At 45.9% G+C, this 25,835-nt stretch overlaps 1 protein-coding gene across 2 annotated transcripts in view; it reads right to left on the bottom strand.

Annotated features, from left to right (window-relative positions):
- The window catches only part of DRC12 (dynein regulatory complex subunit 12 homolog), a 106,527-nt gene that overhangs the window by 28,886 nt on the left and 51,806 nt on the right, over positions 1–25,835 (bottom strand). For both annotated transcript variants that reach the window (XM_086958773.1, XM_086958772.1), the window contains exons 3-4: positions 17,066–17,128; positions 16,449–16,568 (exon numbers count right to left, since the gene is read on the bottom strand). In XM_086958773.1, the coding sequence (XP_086814899.1) occupies positions 16,449–16,568; positions 17,066–17,128 (183 nt within the window). The remainder of the gene's footprint in view (positions 1–16,448; positions 16,569–17,065; positions 17,129–25,835) is intronic.

Here is a 25,835-nt window from a genome sequence, read left to right as displayed (position 1 = left end):
ATGGCCTCTCCCAGGTCCACCAAAATAAGTCCATGCCCACTCTGGCAGGTGTGCCTCATCCTCTTTCAAACTACCAGTGTACTTAGAATGCAGCCGGCCATGCCTGATGGGCCAAACCCCCCTATTCAATGAATCTATGCCTGGCACTGTAAACTCTGCTGCATGAGGAATCCCTGGCAACCTCTGAGCGAGCCCCTTGCCACACTCACAGTGGGGTTATCTCTGCCCCTCATAACAACCATGCCCCCAATTGGTTGCCTAACTTACACCAGGAGGATTTCATTACTGGCCGTAGTGCCCTCCTACCCAAGGGAGTAGAATTATGCCTCCCTGGTGTAAGACAAAACTGTTTGGAGAGGAGACCCCCCCAATCCGTGCCGCAGCTTCTACCACAAGCTGTTCCAGCACATGCCTGGGACCCCCAACCAAATGATCCCGGTAGAGTACCTCAGTTTCTCCAGCAAGCAGTTCTAGCGCATGCCTGGGCCCCTCAACCAAATAAGTGAGTGTTGGAAACCCATGCCTCCATCTCTAGAATTCCGCCCCTCGCGTTACTCACAGGACGCACAGCCAGCCCTTCAATGCGGGCCGACCTGCATGGCTGCTGCCTCCAATCATCACCCCTCCATCCCTGGCACCCGTCCCACTCCCTTGCCCCCCCACCGGTACTGAATAAAGCGGACCTCCTGGGGGCCGGGCTGGGAGCAAGTAAATGTGACATGGTCCCTTCCGGGCCAGGCCCGCATGTTGGGACCCAAATGAGGGGGGGAGTAATTGGGTAACCTGTGATCTCCGGCAGCAGTCAGGGTTGGGAACAAAGAGGAGGCCAGTTTGGCTGGGGAGGCTATTATACTGCACCCCCAGCCCTTCCCTGGCCGGAAATGACGCAGGCACCCCTAGGGGGTCCCCAACACTGGGTGGCTTCATGTGGCACTAAGGTGGCCGCCCTCTTAGGAGGGTCCCCTTTGTGGACCCCGGGCAGCCTGCAGATGTTTTGGGAATGCTCTCTTCTGTTTTGCCCACAGGTTCACTCAGGACTTTCCCATTTTCAAGCGTGAAACATCAGAGCGGGCTGTGAAGTCGAAGGAGACAGCCACAGTGCACCCCTCTAGTCCCGGGCGACGTCATCCTCCTCTACGAACTTGGAAACTTGATATTTCTGGCAGTTGTATTAGTAGTAGGGGTACAGCCCTTTCTACCTGCACCTGAAAGAAGCAAAGGCCAGCTTTGTGTAAAGTCTGTTCAGTTTGTGTATAAAGGGATGGGTGCTTGCCCATGTGTCTATGATATGCATAGCTGGCTGGATAGTTTCTGTGTGACTGACTGAGTGAATTCTGGCGTCCATTGTAGTTCCAGTGTGTGTGCACTGACAAGATGGTAGTTGGTTTTATTCAAGGTTGTCCAGGGTCCATCTCGTTCCTTGGAGCCTGCGCGTACACAATCCCCTCTCCCCTCACCTTAAAACCAATTACCTCCATAGGTGGGGGAGGTGGCCCACCACCTTTTAAGTATCTGCGGTTATCCATGTCTAAAGAGATCCCCCCCCCCTCTTTCTGACAAGATCTGCATTCCTTAAAAATCTGATCTCATTTCCTGGCCTCACCTGGACCCGCTCAAACCATCCCGGGAGGGGTTGGAATGTTCCATGTTCAGTCTGAGATGGTCGCAGCAGGGCCATGCACCTCTAGGACCGTGAGGAGAGGGGTCCTCAGAATTTGATAGCAGCATTATTCTTGATTGACCACCCAGGCCACCTAGGGAGGATAAGCATCTGGTCCCCTGCAAAGTTTCTTTGCTCACTATTCTCTCATTAACCAAGGAAGGTCTTCCCACCAGTGCAGAGGAGAAGAACTGAGATCCAGGAGTGAGATCCTTGCTGGTTGCCACTCTTCTCAGACTGAGAGCAAGTCCAGGAACTCTTGGAAACACTGCTGTTTATGAGCTGTAAAATGCCCTACTGGCCTCTGCAAGTCATTGGGCTGCATCTTCGAGGAGGGCACTAAGGAACTACAACCAGTTGTGTGGAGCAACCCAGCTTACTATGTCTGCTTCTCCCAGCCAGCTGACCTGGGTGATACAACGTCAAAACACAAAGTTCTAGGCACCGTGGAAGCTTGTGGTCTTCAAGACAACAACAAGGGTGAGCCTGCTTTGTCCTTGCAGCTATGCAGGATGGACTGGTACTCAGTGCAGATTATCCCAACAGGTAGTCCAGTGGCTACTGGACTGCTGGACTCCAGTTGACTGTGACCACATCGGGCACCAGACTGTACTCACTGCACTGGACATCACTAAAAGGCACACAAAGGAAATTGCTTTGCTTTCCAAATTTGGAGTGGACACTTTGATCTTTAAGCAGTGACTCTGTTGACAGGCTGGAGGGTCTAGCTGAGGTTCCGAAGCATGGTTCACCGAACCCTCATTCATATTCCTGCACGCTTACCAAAATAAAATCTCTGCAAAACAAACACATTCTCATTGCTGTTACTTGCAGAAGTGTACACGGACAACTTCTGTTTTCAAACTGTGCCCTCAAACTACTCAGATTCAGATACTCTCTGGCTTGAGATCTTTCAGCAGAAGTCCTACAGTAGCGGCTGATGACCATTGAAAGTGATGGGGCATAAGCCATGGCTTGAATTCCAGTGAGTGAGACTAACTCACTAACTCACTTACTCACTTACTTGATTTACGGGGGGAGGGGTTCTCTTACACTCGCTTGCAGTCAGTCTGTATCTTTCACTCATTCTCAGTCTTAGTCATTTACTCTCATTCAAACTTGCAGACACTTTTACTTACTCTGACTCAGTTTCACTGACTCACGCAGTCTCGCTCATTCTCATTCTCACTCACTAAGTCTCATTCATTCTCAATTACTCTCATACAATCCCACTCATTATAAGTCATTCTGATTGACTTAATCTCTCTCTGATTTGGCCCCACTTAGTTTCACTCTGTATCACTCTGACTCACTCATTAACACTCAGTCTCACTCATTCTCACCTAGTTTCCCTGAGTCTCCCCACGACTCATTCGTTCTCCCTGATTCACTCAGTCCCACTCCTTCAGATTAACTGAATTTCACTGTGACTCACTCATACTCAATCAGACACACTCATTCTCTCTTAGCCACATCCCGTCTCACTCATTCTGACTCACACAATGTCACTCTGACTCACTCAATCCAGCTCAGTCTCATTCATTCTCACCTAGTTTCCCTGAGTCTCACCAAAACTCATTTGTCTTCCCTGATTCACTGACTCATACCCTTTCTGATTCAATCTCACTGTGATTCACTCATACTCATTCAGTTTCACTCATTCACACTCAGTCCCACACAGTCTCACTCATTCTGACTCCCTCAGACTCACTGTGACTCTGTCTTTTTCATTCACAGTCAGCCTCAGTCATTCTCACTCAATCTCACTGATTCACTCAGTCATGCTCACTCTGATTCACTCTGAATCACTCATTCACACTCATTCTGACTTAGAAACAATCATTCTCATTTAGTCTGACTCTATCAGTCTCACTTACTCTCACACTGACTCACTGTCTCATTCTCTGACTCCCTAAGACTCACTCAGTTTCACACACAGTAACAATTAGTTACACTCCCTCTCATTCTCCCTCACTCATTCATTCAGTTGTACTCCCTCTTCTTATCACTCATTGTCCTCGCTTTGACTCATTGCTTCACTGACACTCTCAACGTTTACTCACGCATACACACACATAGACACACAGACATGCTCACATATACACACATTGTTTTTGGAACACAAGGGAACCCAATACAGGGCCTTCGGACCATGGGTTAGTTTAACTTATTTCAGAGAACAGGGGTCCTAAGGGTTTACAATAAGACAGGAGAATAATAATATAGTTCAAGTTCTCAGCGGACCTGCACTGCCAGTGAAGGGGGTAGAAGTCCATCGAGCTTCACCCGCCCCGCCGCCGCTTCAATCAAGAAGCAAGCAACCCCGTGTGTCAAAATTGAAAGGAGACAACCTTCTCCTCCGAAACGGAAATTTTCGTCAAAAACGAAGGTAACCAACTCCCCTCTTGACGGCTACATCAAGCGTAGCCAGCAACCTCGTGCGTCATTATTGAAAGGAGACTACCTACTCCTCCAAAACGGACCAATTTCGTCCTAAAACGAAGGAATAACACCCCCCCCTCCCAACGGCTACATCAAGCGTAGCCAGCCTCCTGTTTTTCGAACCGGTATGAAATATCTCTCCGCCGGTCATAAGAAGCAGTGCTAACTCCAGGCGACTACATCCATTAGCGCCAGCCTCAAGCGCCAGTTACCGGGAAGAAAATTCTTGAGCCACCATACCCTTAACTCTGTGCCCTGAAAGGCTTCCGCAATTTAATGCAGGCATTAATTGTAAAATTGTCCTGATGATGATCCCAGTGTATTATGAGCCCTTAGGGATCGAAACGTCGACGCGCTATGCAGTGTAACATATGATTTAATATGTATACTTGAAATTGTTTACACTGTAGGGTGAATTTGGTGAAATTATCTATTGTAATTGCAAGTCACCCTTTGGCTCAATAACTTGTCTTTTGCCTGAAAAAACTTCTTCCTTTCTTCCATCTCTCTGGCTTTAATCTGTTTTTCCTAACTTTTCTGGGATAGGTACAGGATTGTACCCTATCTTGCCGCTTATCTTGGCCCCTCTCTGGGTCAACACGATTCTACATTATTCCTTAAATAAACTCACGTCCGGCTGGGCGTTAAAAAATATAGCACTGATTGTAGTCTATATTATTATTCTCCTGTCTTATTGTAAACCCTTAGGACCCCTGTTCTCTGAAACACATATCCACACACAATCACAGACACACATTCTCACACATATAAATACAGTATTTAAAAGCATTTATTTCTTACCAAACTGTCTGTGCAGGTCTAGTTTGGACTCCTGCTGCTTCTTTCAGCTTCAGACTCTTGAAACTGAAACCTCAAACCACCATAGTCGCAAATTCGAGGTTTTAGTCTCTGCTCATTCACCCCACTCTTTCCCAAATCTGTGGCGAGTTGGGAAAGGGTGGGATGACTGTTTGATTGACATGTAGCCATGGGCACTGCAGAGTTTAAGCCTACAACACCTATGTCTAACTTTATCAGTGACCCCTCACCACGTCACAGATTGGGAGGTTTCGCCAGCCCTGGATAATCTCTGATGGCTGGTTCAGGCATTCTTTCTAGTAGATAAGGTTCTGCTAACAGCAGTGTAGGCCACTGATGGCTGCACTGGTATATTAGTTCTCAAGTTTACATTTTCCAGGGCTATGCTCAAACTTTTCGTGACCCCGCTGCACAGAAGTCACAATAATAATCAAATTCAAAACCACAAAAATAAAAAGGAGCATGCCGTTATGTACAATTCGTCCAACCCTGAGGAAGTTCATGTTGGATGAAATGCGTTGGCTGGGCTGATGCACGCATGTTAACTATTACGACAAATAAAGAACAACTGGAAAAAGATACTCCAATACTCCCTGCTTAATAATATTTGTGGATCTTATGGATTTATGATACTGACTGTGATTGACTTAAGCATTATACATAACTGTATGCTCCTTTTCATTTTTGTGGTTTTTTTCTACTAGAGTTGTGCTAGCAGTGGCGTAGCAAGGGGGGCTGTGCGCCCAGGCGGCACGAGCTTTGGAGGCTGCAGCCTCACCCCCCCCTTCCGCTTTTACCTGTGGCCGTCAGTTAGGGGGCAGCAAATGCAGGAATCGCCCCCCCCCCCTACATGCGACTGCTATGGTGCTATGGGGTGGCAAACGCAGAGTGAGCCACGGGCAGCCAAAGTTCTAGCTATACCACTGTGTGTTAGGATGCTGCTAGACGTCATTTTCTTTTTATATTCAAGAGTGAATAAAATATTATTATTCACTGCTGGTATATCAAAGCAGGGGTCCTAAGCCCTGGAGGCGTAATGGGAAAACCGCCACAGCTTACTTGTAGGTTGGTTCTAATGTATAGTCAAACAATGGTCTTCACAATATCTTTAATAGAATAGAATACGATTGACTGTACGCCTAATGTTAAATGTATTTCTAGTGTTCAACACTTAGGAGCTATAATACTGTTGAAGGTTAGATCTCTGGTTAGAAAGGCCCAGCAGGCTTCTGTTTTTCATTGCATAGCCTAATGGTGTGTGTAGTATTTTATGCTTATAAGTATTAAAGCAGTTTAATTTTCAAATAAAGATCTAAGTGTTAAATAATCCTATTTATTGTTACAATAATGCAGGGGTATCCAGCCTTTTGTGCAATAAAAGATACTTATGTTCAATGAAACTCATTACAAGCTTTTTAGGTCTCGCGTGGCGTACTGCGCACATGCGCGGTCGAGCTCGCAAGATTTTATGTATCTTAGTGAACTTCACTAGCGAGGGTTAAGCCCCGCCCCTCTTCTCCATTGGCTGGCCTCCTAAACGGTGGCCAGCCATTGGAGAAGAGGTCCTAGTGACGTTCTTCTTTCTCTTTAAGCCCCGTCTTTTTCAGATTGGCGTAAATGCTTTCTTATCTTCTTTATGGTTCCAGGTGGCCCCATAAAGAAGATAAGAAACCTTTTACGCCAGCAGTAAGTCGGGGAAATCAATCTGAAAAAGACGGGGCTTAAAGACAAATGGCGAGCGCTTGTTTCCTCCACGATCGCTCATAGGTTCTCTGCCTCATATACATCACGGCTGAGAGAGGTAAATCAGTCAAATGCACTCACCCTGTTTTCACTGTTGAGTGACGCCCCTGTGTTGCCTGGTCTCCAAAGAGTGCCGGCTCTCACCTCGGTAGACCCGCTCCTTGAAAAGCAGTACTTGTATATTTTGGTGTTAAACGCTTCTAGTGCAGCACAGTATGTATGCTGTAGGGGATTTGTGGTGTGCACTAACATAAACCACAACCTACATACACACATATCCGGAACACAAAGGGCTTTAGTCTCTGCTGATTAATGCGTTCTGGGTCTGCACAATACCCCCTGCCCCCTCCTTCCACGAAGCCTGAATGCTGCCAGGCTGATGGCTGTGTGAATTGGCTGCATCACTGACTGGCCCCCTGCTCCCGCGATATGCATTTCAGACAATGGCACAACCGCATGTCTCCTCCCCCTGTCAGTACTATTGAATGTTTGAGGGGGTTGATTCCTTTGGTCTGGACAGCTCATTCTGCTTAAAGCACATCCGTTACTTTAGTACAGATGGGGGATGTTTACCGATTTGCCCAAGATTAGACTTTGGTCCGGTAGGACTAGCTGGGATTCTAACTCTAGACATTTATAATTAGGCCGTGTCTCATGACTATCGCATCCAGTTCCATTCTGCCTCCGTCCTAAGGGGACTATTTTTCCATGAGGAAGCAGGAACTGGCATTTATTTTTTGACGGTTCATGTAACATCTATGAAGTGTTTCTTTCGACTGTTTAATGATAATAGCAGATAAACTCCTTACTGTGGACTCGCCCAAAGCTGGTTGGAAATTAAGAACTCGTATGTTCCGATATTTAACTGGAGAGGTGTAACGTTGAGACACCTAAGGGGATCGCGTCGTCTTCACCCATCACTAAATTGTGTCAAGCCTTCCGGCAATGCACAGCACGCCTTTTCACGGATATTGCATGTAACGAATTAGGCACGGATTTTATCAACGGACCACGTCCGGGTGAAAGGCTGAGACGGCTCTGTCTGGATTTATGCAAGCGACTTGCACACCATACCCAGATCTCAGTTACTAATGTTTATTTTGTTTTATTTTTTTTAGGGAATGAAGTAGGTCTGTGTTGAGCGTAGGAGAGCTACATTTTACTTAGCCGCGAGTCTTCCTGTGTGTGTGGCTGTGTGTGTGTGTGTGGCTCTGTGTGTGTGTAGCTCTGTGTTTGTGTGGGGGGGGTTCTGTGTGTGTGGGGGGGCTCTGTGTGTGTGTATGTGTGCGGGGCTCTGTGTGTGTGTGGGGGGCTCTGTGTGTGTGTGTGTGGGAGGCTCTGTGTGTGTGTGGGGGGGGGCTCTGTGTGTGTGGGGGGCTCTGTGTGTGTGTGGGGCTCTGTGTCTGTGTGTTTGGGGGGCTCTGTGTGTGTGGGGGGGCTCTGTGTGTGTGGGGGGGCTCTGTATGTGTGTGTAGGGCTCTGTGTGTGTGGGGGGCTCTGTGTGTTTGTGTGTGGCATTAGCAAGAAATTAAGCTATTGGCATTGTAAATGACAATGCCATTTATTTATCTGTTTTCAAAACCAACACATAAATAAAAATGTTGTCATTTACAATGCCAATAGCTCTAACTTTTGCAAAGGCGAGACCGTTGCATTGTAAATGCTTGTTGTATTAGTGTTGTAACAGCGACCAGATCAGCCAAGAGGACATTAGTGGCCGCCATATGCAGATTTCCAGCAGTGCTTTGATCACCTCAGTGCATCAGTCAGAGTTGCCAGCAGTTATGTAAAAAACGGCTTTGTCACTTTGGGATGCCTCTATGTAGGTAATAAAAACCAAACATTTCTTGCAATTTGTCTAACCACTCACAATCACTTGGGGTAGCATCCCAACCTTTTGCTCTTTGGATCTTTTGCTCAGTATGTCACCTCAACTTAGACCCAACCATATGCAACGCAACCTTGACCCTGCTCCTCATGGGAACAGTCCAGCCTGGACTACAAGGCCAAGTCCTAACCGAACCAGGACACAAGCAACCTAGGACTGGCTTTACCCTGATAAGGGTGCATCAGCCAGGTGTAGCTAGGTTCCAGTGGCACAGTGAGCTGGAACCCGTGTCTGGGCATATCCTAGCCGCTTGGGGCGGTACAAGCCAGTCACAGCTGCAGGGTCGCTGTCACAAAAGCACTAATATTAGTATTTTCTCCCCACATGATTTATCACAAAAATCAGCTTTAAAAATATTTTGGAAATTCACCCATTTTTCTTCAAACTTCACCTTATGAGTTTTGCAAATACACACATTTTGACCTTGACTACACAGTTTTTGCATACATATATTAATCCAACCAAGCGAAAGGTTCAGTAGGCTGGGATGCACACAGGAAAGCTACTCACTGGTGGCTAGAGCGCTACCAGAAGCTCACGAGCTACTCGTTGAGGATGGGTGCGTTAATGTGAGAAACATACTGAGTTTCTAACCTCATTCCACCTCCATTAGTAAGCTTTGACTGCATCGCCAAGCACTTGAGAACCAAGAGTGAAAGGTAGTGCTTGGTCTGCTCATCCAGTAGCAGTGCAAGAATATTGTGGCTCCAGCACACCAATAGTAAAAGACACCAACTGTCACAAGAGAAGCCAAGTAGCCCTTGATTGCTCTGTGACCCGAATAAAATGCCTCACAATGGGCCCTCTACTTTATTTTATAACTAGCAGCCCGCCCCAGCGTTGCCTGGGGCAGAAAGGGGCTGGGGGCAGTACACCCGCTCCTGCCCCGACCCCCTCCCGCACCGACTCCCTCCCACCCCGACTCACTCGCGCCCCCCTCCCGCCCGACTCACTCGCGCCCCCCTCCCGCCCCGACTCACTCGCGCCCCCCCTCCCACCCCGACTCACTCGCGATCCGACATTTTAATTTACTACTGCCTCCTTCTTGCCTCCCCCTGCATCACACAGTCTCACTTTCCCTTTTCTTACCTGTGCCGCCGCTCCTCACTGCACAGCCCTCCTCCTTCGTCATCACGCACGTCGCGTAGCGGCCAGCGCTAGGTCCCGGCCGGCGCTACTTTCAGGGGACTACTTTGTTTACAAACGTAATTTTTTTTAAAATTTATATAGCCTATGTCCATCTACACACCCTGACATTTTCATAGATGTATCGGGTGTGTAGATTGGCGCTGTGGTTCCCGAGTTTACCTGGCCAAAAGGTGCAAGTTCTCTCTTTATAATAGTAGTATAGATATGTTAAGATAATATAACGATAGAGGCTGAAACAGTTTATTCAACAACACTATTTTCACAGCTCATAACACAGTAAATCAGAAGGTTAGATCACCTAATCAGGTCCAACCATTCCATTACTGGACATCTGTTCATTGTCAACAGTCAACATTGAGATTCCAATTACAGCACAATCGGTAAAGAATTTCCACCAATGACCAAAGCTAGGAGGTTCTACCACAAGCCAGTTCTTGGCAGTACAGAGTCTGGCCATTAAGACAGCAGAGAAAACATCACCTTCGTGCTCAGGCAACACTGCTGATGAATACTCACCATTTATTCGGGGGGAAAGGTTCTAAACTGGTCCCTATGAGCATATTAATGTAATTGAATACCTGACCCCAGTATTCCTGAACCTTATTGCACCAGGCAAATAGGTGGACCAGATCTGTTTCAGGTGGTACTCCGGATCAGGTACATTCTGGGTTTTGAAAACATGAATGTATTGATCTAATTATTGTCAGATCAAAGAAATCCATTATATGGTGTAGAGCAGTGCATGTCTGCTACATTCTATAGCCACTACCCTTCCTGGAAGTAACATTCAGATGTTTCAGGGGTATACATGTCCATACTAAATAAGAGGGGGCTATCCCAGTTGGCCAATTTCAATAGCAACTGTGAAAATATCCCAAGGTCATCAGTAGGAGGACCATAAAGAGAGCAAATGGTTATCCGTTGATTCTGCTTTTTTAAGTCAACAATAACCCAGCACACTTTCTCTTCTGCCTTATGTGAGTGACATGTCCAAGAAATCTTTGTACCTAATATAGCCACTCTCCCGATATGAACAGCTTGTTTTTGGGCTGCTAGTACTTGCCCAGAAAATACCTGAAGCATATTTCTTTCTGAAAATAAGATGAGTCTCTTGTAGACATAGTGTTTCTATTCCTACCTGCTGCAATTCTAGCACTTCCCCATTTGAGATCGTAGCTGCAACATTTCGGCCGTTTACATTCCATGTTATGATTCTAACACTGCTCCTTTTGATTTTAACCACTATATTCACCAATTATGATGCTCAGAGAGCCAAGGAGTACATTTTCAAGACCACAGTTACCATCTATCCATTTTTCCAAATGCCCCCATTTGCCACTACCATATTTCACCTTGAAGCTGAAATTCCATATCCTCTCACCAGTGAAATTCACCCACTTACATGGCTGTCACAATGACAGCTGTCAGTGGGAGACCATGCACGCTTCCCTGGTACTAGAACCCCAGATAGATGAAAAAGCAAAAACAAACTACACCCAGCCATCAGTTAGAATACTGATTCAAACATCAAAAACATCACCCTGAAGAGATTTGGCTTCTTAGCTTTATCCCCTCCTTATGGGTTCAGAAGAAAGTCGATTCTTTATAATCATATCTTAAACAAAAGATTTAATTGTCAAAAAGTATCCAATTTTTTCCTTGCATTGATCATTTCTCTTGCTCTGACCTAACAAAGTCCAAAACAAGGTATGGGCACCCAAAAATTTTTTCAGTATTGCAGGTTCCACCAGATAGCTGTAGTAAGCAGCAAAGATGCTCAACCTTAGCGTTCTACAGGTCTGCCCACACATGAAATGTCATACTATTTACGAAGGAGTTTGATGGTCTTGTCTGATCGCAGATGAGTTGAAGTAAAAAGAAATGACTAATGTAATTCAGATATTGTAATTGCCTAAAAGGGAAACAGGGTGTCATCAAGCTAGCTATGTCCTAGTCTGCAAGACAATTGAAAGCCTATGAAAAAGTTGAACTGCAAAGCTCTGAGTACCGTTTCTATTGGTGCCTTCAGGAATCCCTAAAATGCATAGATTATGCAGTCAAAGCCTATTCCCTACATCCTCTAGCTTCCAAATGATACCCCTAGCTTTTGATTTTCAGTGAACTTAAGCACTCCTTACTCTCAGTAGTGGTCTTCTACAATGCCTCAGTTCTCTGCTCTACTTTTCTTAATTTTGTGACCAGTAAACAGACTTGCTTTGCTACTTTCCAAACAACTGCATGACAATCAGCTTAGCTATTTTAACTGCCAGATTATCACTCATCTTCCCGATGTGTGGTGCTCACATCATAGATCACAATTCATATGGGTTCACTAAATGCAACCTGGGGTATTTATTGCATCTACTGCTGACACTGCATTAGTTGATTTACCCTCCTTAACATACCTTTTTTGGACCATCTTGCCTGCAAACAAAGTCAGTTTATTGGCTGAATTATACCCACTTTAAGTTCTCCACATTTTCTTTACTGCCTGGCTATATCTCACCAGTATTTTTAGCTATTTGCTTTCCATTATATCTCTGCAAGTCATTTATGTTTATAGGGCCTTCAATACTGTGGGATCTTCATTGCAACTAGAATCCAAAGCACCTTCAAATGCATCTGTTAATACAAATAATTTCATTTGAGATCATCAGACTAAAACTCCCCTTGTCTGAGCGCAGTAATGGCCATGTGAGCCTTGGCTACAGACTCATACATTAACATTCCTCCTTGTGTTTATCAGCCCACAGTATGTCATATTGGCATTTTCTAGGCTTGGCAGGGTGCTAATTGCTATGCTAAATTGTCTGGTGTGTGCCTAAGCCAATCATGTCTTCTTCAGGTGTCAATGGCCTGGGTATTTGCACTGGGTTACTGCTTGATAAGGAAGAAGAGAAAGACCGTTCTGGAAGAGATAGTACATCTTTTTGCTGTGCTATTAAGATATTGAGCGTTCCCTGCCCTGCATGACTTTAATAGCTCTACATGATTCAGAGTCTGTGATCCCATAACATTCATAATAGGAGTTATCTCTGTTCTTTACCTCGTGCTTTTGTATTAAATTCTGGTTGCTGCACAGGTTGTTTCAGTAACAGAAGCAATTGCGTGGTAGGTATTTACGCTGACCCGGCTCCAGCTGTTCCTATGGAGGTCGCCGTTTGTTGATCATGTTGTCTAAAACCCACTGGATCATGTCCTCCTTGGTTCCCTGTTTACATTTCCATGTGAGCCCGATGCTGAAAAGTGGCTCGTTCTAGTGCACCTAGAGTCTCCTCACTCATAGATATCGGAAGACTTCAGCCATCATCTTGCAAGGACTTGTTTGTTTACAGTTATCTCTGATCTTCTTTCGCACAACCCCCTTGTTTACTCTAATGAATTAATGTTTGAGCTGGAAGATCAGAGGTATCTCCAAAATAATCTTTAATGCTGCACCTATCGTTCTGTCAGAGTTAGCATCCTTAATAGATGCTTGTATTATATTGGCCCATGCTGATGCTCGTAAGGAGGCTGCTGTCATGCCCTCTTTCCATGAAATGCAGGGGTATTTATTTGGCTCACTCACCACCGAGCCTATAATCGCCTTTCTCTTTTCCTCCACCGTCCTGAAGTGGTCCTTGTACCAGGTAGAAGCAACACCAGGGCTGACTTTAGGGCAGTGCGGCTGGTGCGGTCGCACTGGGCGCTGACCTGTGGAAGGGGGTGTTAACCTCAGGGTGGGTGCTGTGTTTAGTAATAATTTATGATTGGAGAAATGAGCTGCACTTTTGCCCTGTGGTAGTGAGAGAATCCGAGGAGGCGGTCATAGGGTGTGGGGGCGCCAAAAATGGTTGGCACACTGGGCACCATCAGCGCAAAAGCCAGCCCTGAACAAAACAGTCATATTGCTCTGTGCGGCCAAATTTTAGCTCCGTTTCTCCTGGAGAGGAAACGTCTGCCAGCAGTTTGGGCCCAGCAAAGAAGCTTCATATGGCAAACCTCAGTCAACGTGGACAGGCACGTTACAGTCCAGTAAGTGGTTTCCAAGTGTCCCTGGGGTAAATGTATTTATTTATTTGCAAAGTTTTATATACACTGGCTAGACCCGGAGGTATCAGAGCGCTTTACATGAGGATCAGCAAGTTACAGGGTACATAGTTACATCAGTTTGAATCAAAGAAACACAGAGGTAGAAGAAGGAGGAGGAGGGAAAGGAGCACGGACAGGGAGATGAGGAAAACAATGTCAGATGACCGGCTGGGTAGGTGACGGCCAAGGGGCCAGACTCCTCTATAGCTGCATAGGACAGCTCCACCAGGCATCGGCCTTGGTTGCTTGGGCTCCGCTGTAGGTATCTACATCAGTTGAATCAGCAAGTTACAGGATACATAATTACATCAGTTAGAATCAAAAGAATCACAGAGGAGGGAGGAAGGGGAGGGAAGGAGACACAAACGGGGAGACGAGGAAAACAATGTCAGATGACTGGCTGGGTAGGTGACGGCCAAGGTGCCAGGCTCCTCTATAGCTGCATAGGACAGTTCCACAGGGCATCGGCCAAGGTTGCTCAGGCTCCGCCGTAGGTAGAAACAGTTTTGGTATCCGCCCAGGGGGCGTCGTCATAGTTCCATTGAGCCCACAGATCACACAGAGAGCCCAGAGGGGCTAAGGCTGTGGCCAGTTCACAAAGGGCTACAACAGTAGTAGGGTTTCATTAGAGGGACGACTCTTCAGCAGGTGTTGGTGCAGCCAGCAAGCTCTACATAGTCCTGATAAGGGTGGGTATAAGTCTTACCTCAGGAACACTTGGAGGGGTCCTCAGTGGGAAGAGCACAGCAGAGGGTCAGAGGTCCAGAGATGGGCTGAGGGCTGCATTGAGGCCAGAAAACGGCGAGTGAAAGCCCTGCTCCAGCCTCAATTGAAAGTGCTCAGCGGAAGGATCGTCGGCAGGGCATAGGCAGAGGCAGAGATCAGATATGGGCTGGAGGCTGCGTTGAGGCACAGTGCGATTAGTTAGATCCCAAGATTGTGCAGCCGCAACACAGTGGGGGCCGGCCCTCCTGAACGGCCAGGCGCTCCTCTCCGTGTGGTATCAGCGCAGCTGCATCTGAGCACACGGAGACAAGGGCAACACCGGCGCGGCGCGCGCTCCACCCCCCACAGACAACGCTCTGAAGATTATGGCGTGACTCACCTGCGGTTTAAATTGCCGGTACGGCAGCCTGTGGAAGCCTGGTGGGGCCGCAGGCACACAGCGCAGGAGGGGGGCCGCTACTTGTTTATATAATAATCAAACAAAACAATTGCCAGTGCTGAGAACCTCAATTATAGGCTGACAAGCTGTAAGAAAAGGTTGTTATGAATATAACATAAACACCTGCTTTAAGAATTGCAACGTATGAATTTTTAATATTTCTTTTTGAATTCTTCTATTTTTTGAACACAGTGTTAAAAAAATGGAAGAATTCAAAAAGAAATATTAAAAATTCATACGTTGCAATTCTTAAAGCAGGTGTTTATGTTATATTCATAACAACCTTTTCTTACAGCTTGTCAGCCTATAATTGAGGTTCTCAGCACTGGCAATTGTTTTGTTTGATTATTCAAGTTTGTCTCAGCCTTGCTGAGTTGAGAGTCAAGGCCCCTTGTGTTTTTTGATGGTATAAGCCCTGGCATAATCAGAGAGGCTATATCAGAGCTCTTATATAATGTGATTGCTGACATAATTTGTCACCGCACTACATGGCACCAAAGGGACAAGCGGATTTTGTTACAGGGCAAGTAGGTTTATGAAGCAACCTGCCCCATGGACAAGTAGATATTTTATTAAATTTCACACCCCTGGTAACATTATCCGTTCGAGGCATGTGTGCTGTAGATACACATGTTTTGCATTGACTGTAGAGTAGTATACTCCCAAAGCGGTGGCTAACCTGTAGATGTTGCAGTTGTCTGGAACAGTGTTTTAACTACGGCTTGGCCTACATTAGCCTGTTGTCGTGCTAACACATCTACACAAGAGTGCAGTCTGCCCCAGGTCATGCCAGGCCATGCCCTTGCTTCTCCTGGATGTTGCTTAATTGAGCAACATTTTAACTGAACCTATGACTTTACTGGGAGGAGAAAAGGAGTGGTCTCCCATCCCCAGTAGACCTTTTGGGGTGATGCAACGCTGACACATACACAGACAGGTCAGCAGGCTACTTTCTAGTAGATGGAAATTAATTTGCCATTTTAATCACTAGAAAGCTCTCTTCGAATTAGCACTCAAGAACAGTAGGGCACTCTTCTGTGGTGCGTATCTGCCCACATCAATGATCTGAACATCTTATAGAGAGGTACAGGTAATAATTCGGGAAAAATTCTATGAATACACTGCTCTCTATCTTTTCTGATTATACGTGTTGAAAAGGGGCTGGTACACTGTTTATAAGGGTTTTTTATTTTATTTGTGAAAACAACCTACCAAGAGCCAGTAGTCTTTGTTTGAGCATACCTACCACTAAAGAGTCAAGGGAACTATGTTAGGCTTTGCAAGCAATATTATCCATTATCCTTGGCCACTGAGGAGACTAGTTAGCAGTGAACCTACCTCCTGCAACCTCTAAACCCCAGGACCTAGTGAAAAAGCTTAAACTTTCTTCTGCCCACATTAACATATGGAAATGCTCTTCGTGCCAAGATGGTTCCCTACTTCACTCACCCTATCGGCTCACACATCTAAATTAGCTTCTTTTCATGGTGCAACCCCAAGCACTCACTCACCTGTGTAGATGGCCTTTTTGTCGTGGCGCTCCCCCTCGAGCTCCCGCTCCAGGTCCTGGAGTCTGATCTTCAGCACCCCACTCTGAGCCTGAGCCTGACGGGCGACATCTCTGCGCAGAGCTAAAAGGAGAGGATGTGGCGTATCAGGACATGTAAGGGATCTGAGTCGAATGCACTGTGGTCAAAAGAAAGAGAGTGATATGGAAAGAGGCAATCACAAGAGATTAGGGTCGCGTAGAATGGGGTCACATACAATGAGTCATAGGGATCTGACTCAAAGGGAATTGGATCACACTGTAACTTAGTATACGGGGATCAGACCAATGAGAATCGGGTCATATGGGATAAGGTCACATTGTGAGTGGGTCTCCGCATAAATGGGGTCGAAGGAAACGCGGCTCATAGGAATAAGCAACACATTGTAAAAGAAACACCAGGATTGGATTCCCTGGAAATGGGGTCAGAGAGATGTAGGTTGCGGGGAACATGGTTGTGGATAACAGAGTCATGAGAAAGGGGGTCATAGGAAGTGTGAACATGTAGAATAGACACTTGGGCATAGAGTTTTAGAGAATGGTGTCATGGGCAATGAGGTCACAGGGGGAACAGATTCTTACCCAGGTGGTCCTGGAGAACTTCCACTTCCAGGGTGGAACGCCGGTACTTCTCTTCAATTCCATCTGTTCTCGAGGGAAGATAAGAAATCTCGTGAGAGACAGCGAGAAGAGAAGCAGTGGAAGTGATATAATATAGGAATTAGTGGGGGAGAAAAGAGATGAAATCTATGAAACGTGGGTTCAGAGGAAAAAAAAGTGGAGATGGTTAAAGAGCGCTGATAAAGGCGGTGACAGGAAGTAGTCTGGAAGGAGAGGGAAAATGTGACAACGAACCAGAGGGGCAAGAGGGACATTTTAGAGAAGGGAGTGGTTGGAGTTAATGAGGGACAGATGGAGTGAATGAGGGAAATGGAAGTGTGTGGAGCAAGTTAAGTTACGAAAGAAGAATGTGCAGGGGTGATGTACGGAGAGGTAGGGGTTGATAGAAAAGAGATATGGTAAGGAAGGAAACAAAATGAGCCAGATAAGTGAGAGGACATTCTGTGGATAGAAGCGCTGTGATTAAAAAAAAGCAGACAACATTCCTTCACATACCTTAAGACATTATCCAAGAATACAGAATTCTAATATCAACTCTGTGAATGCATTTCTTGTGATGGCAGCATTGTGTGGCATATATTCAACCCCATCAAGCAGGCGGATCAAACGGAAGGGCTCTGTAGCCAACTCAAGTTCACCAGAGTAAGTGCTGTTCTGAGATCTGCATGGTTCATGTTCTTAGCGGCACCATTAGATGAGTCAATATTGCCACTAGACACACTCCAATCTCTCTCCAGCAGGTACATTAACCACCAGAGTTATCTTGACAATGTTATGTTGCCTGAAAACTACTCGATGTACAAGGAACTCTGCAGCGGGTTCTTTTCCAAACTGCTGCACTGCTAGAAAACTGGCCCCTAGTAACACTGTCCCCCAATCTTCCAGCCTCCCAGGGAAATACCTGATGCCCGGTATGGCCTGTCCGGCCTCAAACATGAACATGCAGTAATGTGACTGAACATGAAGGGACTCTCGACCATGTATATACAGCTCAACATGGCTGCCACAAATGCAGACTCTTGTGCACTCTTAGGAGGTTTTCTGTGATAATCAAGAGTATGATGTGAGTTTATTCTGTAACATATTATTTTCCAGTTCCCTCTTGCCTTACCCTCATCATGTACTATGATATACATAATGCCACCACCTGTAGACCCAGATTTATGACAGTGACTTGTTATAAGACAATTGCTAAAATGAGGATATGGCAGTATTTAATTGGCCAATCTGCTAATCACCCAGGAGTAATCGCCAAAAATCCACTGGTCGACTCTACATAAACGTCTCACAGCTTATATTTGGTTTCTGTTGTTCCAGTACTGACCGCAAAGAGCATATGCTACTGTTTGTATAATGGCATTAAAAATCTCAGGTCTGTTGACTGCTTTTGGGGCCAGCAGCAGCTGATATAATACTGTTGATGGTATGCTCCACTTTTACATGACCTCCAAGAGCATACAGCACAACAGCCACTGACATGTGTCAGCCTGCTACCACACTTCCTCTCTACTGCCTCAGGACATTTACTAAGATTGGAAGTAGCATCTTTTCTCATGTTCCTAACATTTATATAATATATAATGAAGACTGTGTTGTAGAACGCACACATTTTTCACAACTTTTTCAGGGGGGAGAATCTCCCCTCCCTTCAAACTCTCTTTGTAGTGGTCAGTCTCAGTCGCTGCACTCTCTATCATAGAGATTATTTAAAATAATGCACCCTACGGGGGGTGGTCTCTGACAAACTTTGCCAGGGCTGCTTTGGGTTCCCAGTCCGCCCTTGGTCAAGTTTCATAATATGCCCAAGAACAAGTCTGCGCTTCTCACTGGTTCAGAGGGACACGAGGACCTTTGAGTTTACAAAGTGCAGCTGAAGTGTCTGAACTTGTGCTTTCGGAGCCGCTGACTTTCTCACTAGTAATTCTGACACGCAGCTGTGATTTCCGGGTTCTACCGCTGCTGCGTGCGTCATAGATTCACGTGACTAGAGTCCTGTCAGCATGACGACTGAGAGACTCGTGAAACCCGTTATTGTCCTTCCTTTGCTACCGTTACAACACTCTACAAGAGCAACTGTAATAAATAAACTATGCACTTATAGCGACATTTCCTCTGTCTCACTCAAAGAAAGATGGTGCCTTGTCACGGTTTATATTGATTCAAATTGCCTTTCTCCAGATAGTGACATTACATACACACATGATTGACAACAGAACCGTGTAAATAGTATACCGTGTCTACAGTCTACAGTTACCTTATCACGTTTTACGCACATGAATTAGAGGCACCATTCACTGAGCCAGGTTTAAGTGTACAATATGATGGCATGAATATATTGTTACATTGACCACAGACGCCATAAATATCCTTGTATCTTTTAAGTTATTTATGTTTCGTGCAGGTAAACACAGTCAACTAAAATACATGTGGAATAAAGGTGATGGGTGTCACATTTACCAAAGTGAATTGTTGAAGAGTATATATGCTGTTAAAACGCGATACTTCTTCCATTTCATCACTGAGGTCTCTTCACAGATGGAGCGTTCGCAGTTACTGAGTAGTTGCTATTTCTCTGCCCCTTTTTCCTGGGGGTCTCGTCTCTTTAAGGCATAGTCCACAGAGGTTTACTGAGAGGAGGTGTGAAATGTTCATCAGCAGTTCTTGATACCCAGTGGTGCTGCGACAATGGTCAGAGTGGTGGTGCGGTCATTAATGTTACATCACTGAAGTCATAGGGAATGTGAACTAGCATTTGCAATGCAATAGGTCTCGAATTAATTAACCTCATGCGCGCTAGCGTTATTCTGCTCGCACGCTGAGATTTTATGAATCGCACTTTACATGACGAGCTGGGCTCGTCATCAGCGTGCGAGGAGGCTACGCCATGACGAGCCCAGCTCGTCATGAGCGTGGAAGGGGTTAAGTTTGAGCTATTGGCATTGCTAAATATTGCAACACCAATTGCTACAAAAGTCTATAAATTGTAGGCCAAAAAAAGTGTACTTATTTTTGTAGCAATGGTGGCATGCTACGCTTTAGATGAATATGTTTAAAAGTAAAGTGCGCCATACTGCGTTTGCTACAATAGTTATTTGTGGATGCGTTAACAATTGATGTGTGCACTGGTGGCTGGTGGTGTGTGTGCCTGTAGAGATTGTGCACTGATGGCTGGTGGTGTGTGTGCCTGGTGGAAGCGTGCACTGACGGCTGGTGGTGTGTGTGCCTGGTGAAAGTGTGCACTGACGGATGGTGTTGTGTGCCTGCTGAAAGCATGCACTGACGGCTGGTGGTGTGTGTGTGCCTGGTGAAAGCGTGCACTGACGGCTGGTGGTGTGTGTGTGCCTGGTGAAAGTGTGCATTGACGTCTGATGGTGTGTGCCTGGTGGAAGCGTGCACTGACGTCTGGTGGTGTTTTTGCACGGTGAAAGCGTGCACTGACGGTGGTGGTGTTTGTGCCCGGTGAAAGCGTGCACTCACGACTGATGGTGCCTGTGCCTGTTGAAAGTGTGGAATGACTGTGTGGTTGTGTGTGTGTGGTTGTATGTGTGGTTGTGTGTGTGTTTGTGGCGATGTGTGTGTGTGTGGTTGTATGTGTGGTGGGTTGTGTGTGTGTTTGGTTGTGTGTCTGTGTGGTTGTGTGTCTGTGTGGTTGTGTGTGTTTATGTGTGTGTGGTTGTGTGTGTGGTTGTAGTCGTGTATGTGGTAGTGTGTGGTTGTGTGTGTGTGGCTGTATGTGTGGTTGTATGTGTGGTTGTGTGTGTGGTTGTATGTGTGGTTGTGTGTGCTTCTGTGTGATTGTGTGTGTGGTTGTGTATGTGGTTGTGTGTGTGGTTGTGTGGTTGTGTGTGTGTGGTTGTGGTTATGTGGTTGTGTGTGTGGTTGTGGTTGGTTGTGTTTGTGTGTGTGTGGTTCTGTGTGTGTAGTTCTGTGTGTGGTTGTGTGTGTGTGGTTGTGTGTGTGTGGTTGTGTGTGTTGTTGTGGTTTTGAGTGGTTGTGTGTGTGTGTGGTTGTGTGTGTGTGTATGGTTGTGTGTGTACAAGCCACATCGTTCACACTGAGCTCTGTATCTAAAGGTCATGCAATTTGTACATGCGATTTTGAAAGTATTGTATCTCTGAGAGCAGCAGCCATTTTTTTTAGATACCTGCTTACAAGACGACACATATCTTCTTTACAAAGTAAAGGAGTCTCTCCCTTTGTAGGGAAAAACAAGATAATTCTGTTGTTAAATGAGTGAACGAAATGCATTGGGGCAGAAAAATAAAAGGGAAACGAAGCGGGAGTGAAGTGTGCGTGAAAAGGAGAAGGCTGTTAGTGCAAGAAGTGCGCGGCTAGGCTTGTATGAGAAGCAGGAGGTGTGAGAAAAGATGTGAGGGGGTGGAGTGAATGCGTGAGATCTGCGAAGGCTTTGTGTGAAAGGGAACTGTTGACATAGGTCACAGGAGGATGTACCAGTGTCTGCTTGGGCAGTGAGTGAGTGATCTGGTAAGAGGACAGTGGGAATGAGTGTGAAGGAACGGGTATGAACATTAGGGTGAAGCAAGTCTCTAATGATGGGACACTGAATGATAGTCTAATGAGTGATCTGGTACAACAGCAGTAGGAATCTGGTAACCAGACAGAGGGCCCGATTCACCGAACTAACTTAAGACAAAATCCTAAACTTACTACCATTTTGGTATTCACAGAAGGCACTTACTCATTTCGGTATTCACAGAAGTTAGGAGTCCTACCTTTAGGACTCCTAAATGCCTTCTGTGAATACCGAAAGTCTTAAAGTTAGTATTTTTCTCAATTTAGTAGTAGTAAAGTTAGGACTCCTAATTTTAGGACTCCTAAATGCCTTCTGTGAATACCGAAAGTCTTAAAATTAGGGTTTTTCTCAATTTAGTAGTAGTAAAGTTAGGACTCCTAACTTTAGGACTCCTAAATGCCTTCTGTGAATACCAAAAGTCTTAAAATTAAGATTTTTCTCAACTTTGCTACTACTAAACTGAGAAAAATCAGAATTTTAAGACTTTCGGTATTCACAGAAGGCATTTAGGAGTCCTAAAGTTAGGAGTCCTAACTTTACTACTACTAAACTGAGAAAAATCCTAATTTTAAGACTTTTGGTATTCACAGAAGGCATTAAGTAGTCCTAAAGTTAGGACTCCTAACTTCTGTGAATACCGAAATGAGTAAGTATCTTCTGTGAATACCAAAATGAGTAAGTGCCTTCTGTGAATACGAAAATGGTAGTAAGTTTAGGATTTTGTCTTAAGTTAGTTCTGTGAATCGGGCCATGTGAGAGTAAATGTGAGGCTCCCAGTGAGAGGAAAATAAAGTTGAGTGTTTCTTTAATGAACGGGTGGAGAGAGTGAGTCATGGTGACAAGACAGGGAGCGAGTGAGGAATCTGGCGATAGCTGGGAAGATGCAAGGGATCTGGTAAGAGGACAACGAGAGCTACTGCAAGGGGTCTGCTATGAGGGCAGTAAATTAAAGTGATCTTCTATTTGGACATGAAAAGTTCGAGTTTGGGTGAGTGGACACGAGTGCTTATCAAAGCACTTAGATTTTTTTACTTTCAGCTGTGCTGCATAGCAGCCAGGCTGCTGTACAACATGGCTAAACATATCACTGACAAAACCAACAGATTTGTATAGGAGAGTCCTATTTGCTTTGCCAATGCTTGTTTAGACTACCTCAGTCAAAGAGTAGGCGCAGGTTTGCTGCACCTCCTAGCTACGCATGCGCGTTGGTTCAGCGAGACCTAATAAACAAATCAGTATATACTTACGTATAATTAGACGCGCGTGCGCAAAGGCACACACAAGGACTCTAGAGAGACTATATTATGTATTTCCACTAGTTTTACAATTGCCTGTAGGTTTCTAGAAAGCACTTTGTTTTCTGGGTGTTAACAATGTCTGGTTTGCAGCCATGAGTATAAAATGACTATGAAATGGTGATGGATGCTCTGGAATGAAAACAAGATTCTTGAAATGAATCCACGCTTCTGGAATGATGACGGGTTCTGGATTACGAAGCAAGGGCTATGAAATGATGTAAGGATTCCCAAGACATGTTTCTTGGATGATACCTGATTTCTGGATCCGGTGAGAGTGCTCTGTAGTCAGAACAGGGTTCTTAAAAATGGCTCGGTTCTGGAATATGATGGCAAGCCTCTGGAATATATTGAATTGATATCAGATCTGGAAATATTTCACGACTTTGTAATGCAGGCACGAGCCGGGAAGACGATCGGTCCCAGTGTGATGGCACGGTGTAGATTGATATCTGTTGCCTGATAACTCAGTGGCTATTTTTCGATGGGTGTGCGAAAGAGGTTGACCGTCATTGACCGATACTCGCTCATCGGAATAAACCATTTGGGAAAGAAGCTCCCTCCTCCATGCCCCCACCATCCTGCGCATCATAGCCACCCTGATGCTTCTCCAACCCAAAAAGTGACCCCGCCCCCTCGTGCAGCTGCAGACATTTCTGGGTCCATTAATGGGAAGTGTGTGAGGTGAATTGTAGTGGTGGTGGTTGCGGTGATGCTGACAGGGTGGTGTGCGCATACGGAACTCCTGGGCTCGCATCAGCGACCCATTTGTATTGTTGCAAAAACAACAGTTGATGGACAGAATGCAGAACAATGTCATACATTCATCCAAGTACAGAGATCTGGGCCTAAATCCATCGTTGTTTTGCTCACCATGCCATTCCAGTTTGAACCCAGCCATATGCAAATCAGTCTTGACCCTGTGCCCCATGGGAACAGTCCAGCCCGAACTGCCAAGCCAGTTCCTCCCTGGATTGGAAACAAGCATCCAAGGACCAGTTTCGGGCTTTCAGCCCTCATCAGCCTGGATAGCTTGATTCCAGTGGCATGGAGAGCACGGGACTCACGTCTGAGCATACCCGTCCCACTCGGGGTGACAAATGCAAAAACAACAGTTGATGGACAGAATGCAGAACAATGTCATACATTCACCCCAGTACAGAAATCTGGGTCTAAATCCATTGTGGGTCTCATGCTCACTACGCCACTGGAGTCAAGCTATCGTGGCTGATGAAGGCTGATAGCCAGAAACCTGTCCCTTGATTCCGGTCCAGGGAAGACATGGCTTGGCAGTTTGGTCTAGACTGTTCCCATGAGGCACATGGTCAAAACTGATTTGCATATGGCCATGTCTGAACTGGGGTGGCTTGATGAGCAAAATCACTATGGATTAAGCACAGATCTGTGACTGGGGGTGAATGTTTGCCATTGTGCAACATTCCGTCCAACATCTTGTGTGTTTTGCCATTTGTATTGTTGGCACAGCTCGCTATTCACAGAAAACGTGACTTCCCTTTTAGAAATGAGAGGCATTCGCCCCCAATGAGAGACCTGTTCTGGGAAGACTAAGCCGAGAGGGCGCAGGGGGAGGGTGGCATGGAAAAGAACAATACAGATTGAGTAAACGTGGAACTGGAAAGAGGAAGGGTGTTGAGGGAAGGAGGAGTAAAAAAAAACGGATCACTGGGGAGAGAAGGAACAGGAGGGTGACAGCGAATGAGAGGAAGAGACAAGACAGAAAAGGGCGAGAGACTGAAAAAGATAGAATAGGAAAAAGAGGATAGTCGAATAGAATGAAACTGAGGAGAAAACGAATAAACAAGAGAGAGAAAGAAAGTAAGCGGCAAAGAAACTATAAGAAAATAAAACGTGGAGGTAAGGAGTATGAGGAACATAAACTGAGGCATGATAGTAAAGAAAACAGGAGAAAGGCGAGAGATGGAAGAGTACGAGAGAAGATAAATAAGAGTCAGAGGCCAACAATGAGAATGCATCAGAGAACAAGCGATGTGCGCTCTGTGCTGGGGGAGGAGGAGGGCCATTAAAGGAAGGGGGCTGACTGGAGCCTGTGAGAACTCGCGGCGGGGATCAAAGGAAGGGTGGGAGGGACATTGGCGAGCGAGCATATGGGGGTGAGGGGGTGTGCAGCCTGGTGAGCTGAATGTGTGTGGCAGCAGAGGCAGAGCGCGGCGCGCGCGCACGAAGTGTCTGGTGGCAAATGGAAGCTGTGCACAATCCACGTGGTTGTGCTCACATGCACTGTACCCGATCTGCACTTTGGGTGCACTTTTGAAAGCCCTTCCTTTAATCTCACCAAAGCATCCCTAACGGGATGGCTTCAGCAAGACCTAAAAACCCAAGAGGCACACAAAAAACAAGTGTATCAAATGTGCCACACCCATCAGCAGGAGAGTGGTAAGGGTATAATATGTAGCTAGCTGGTGGTGTATTTTGGAGCACTGGTGTGGCAGCGGGCTGTCATTAACAGGCAGCATATTTTCTGTTGTTATGGCCACTGAATTTGGTAGACATGCAGTTTTACTGGTAAAACTACAAAGCACAAAAACAATAATGTGTGGAAATAGGGTTTTAGCTTATATTTATCATCTGCCAAGTAAAGCATCTTGATTTATTTTGATCCATCACACTTCAGAATTACAAATAAAGGGGCTCATGACAATGGCGGAGGGACTGCAGTCCATCCACCATCGTCCCGGGGATTGGGACCGGCCGCCTATATGGCGGCGGTCCCGCACATGACATTACAATGCGACCCGCACTGTGGCGGTCGCATTGTACATGTTTACCATTGTGGCGGGTGCTGCTGGCTGCAGCAGCCACCGCAATGGTACAAATGAATGTTGTGCACTTCCCCACACTTGGTGGTAGGCACCACGCAGTG

The sequence above is a fragment of the Lissotriton vulgaris genome, chromosome 2_1, assembly GCF_964263255.1.
Source record: "Lissotriton vulgaris chromosome 2_1, aLisVul1.2, whole genome shotgun sequence".
In the NCBI taxonomy this organism is placed as follows: domain Eukaryota; kingdom Metazoa; phylum Chordata; class Amphibia; order Caudata; family Salamandridae; genus Lissotriton; species Lissotriton vulgaris.
The sequence above is the reverse complement of the archived record's forward strand: the minus strand, read 5'-3'. Positions and strand labels throughout refer to the sequence as shown.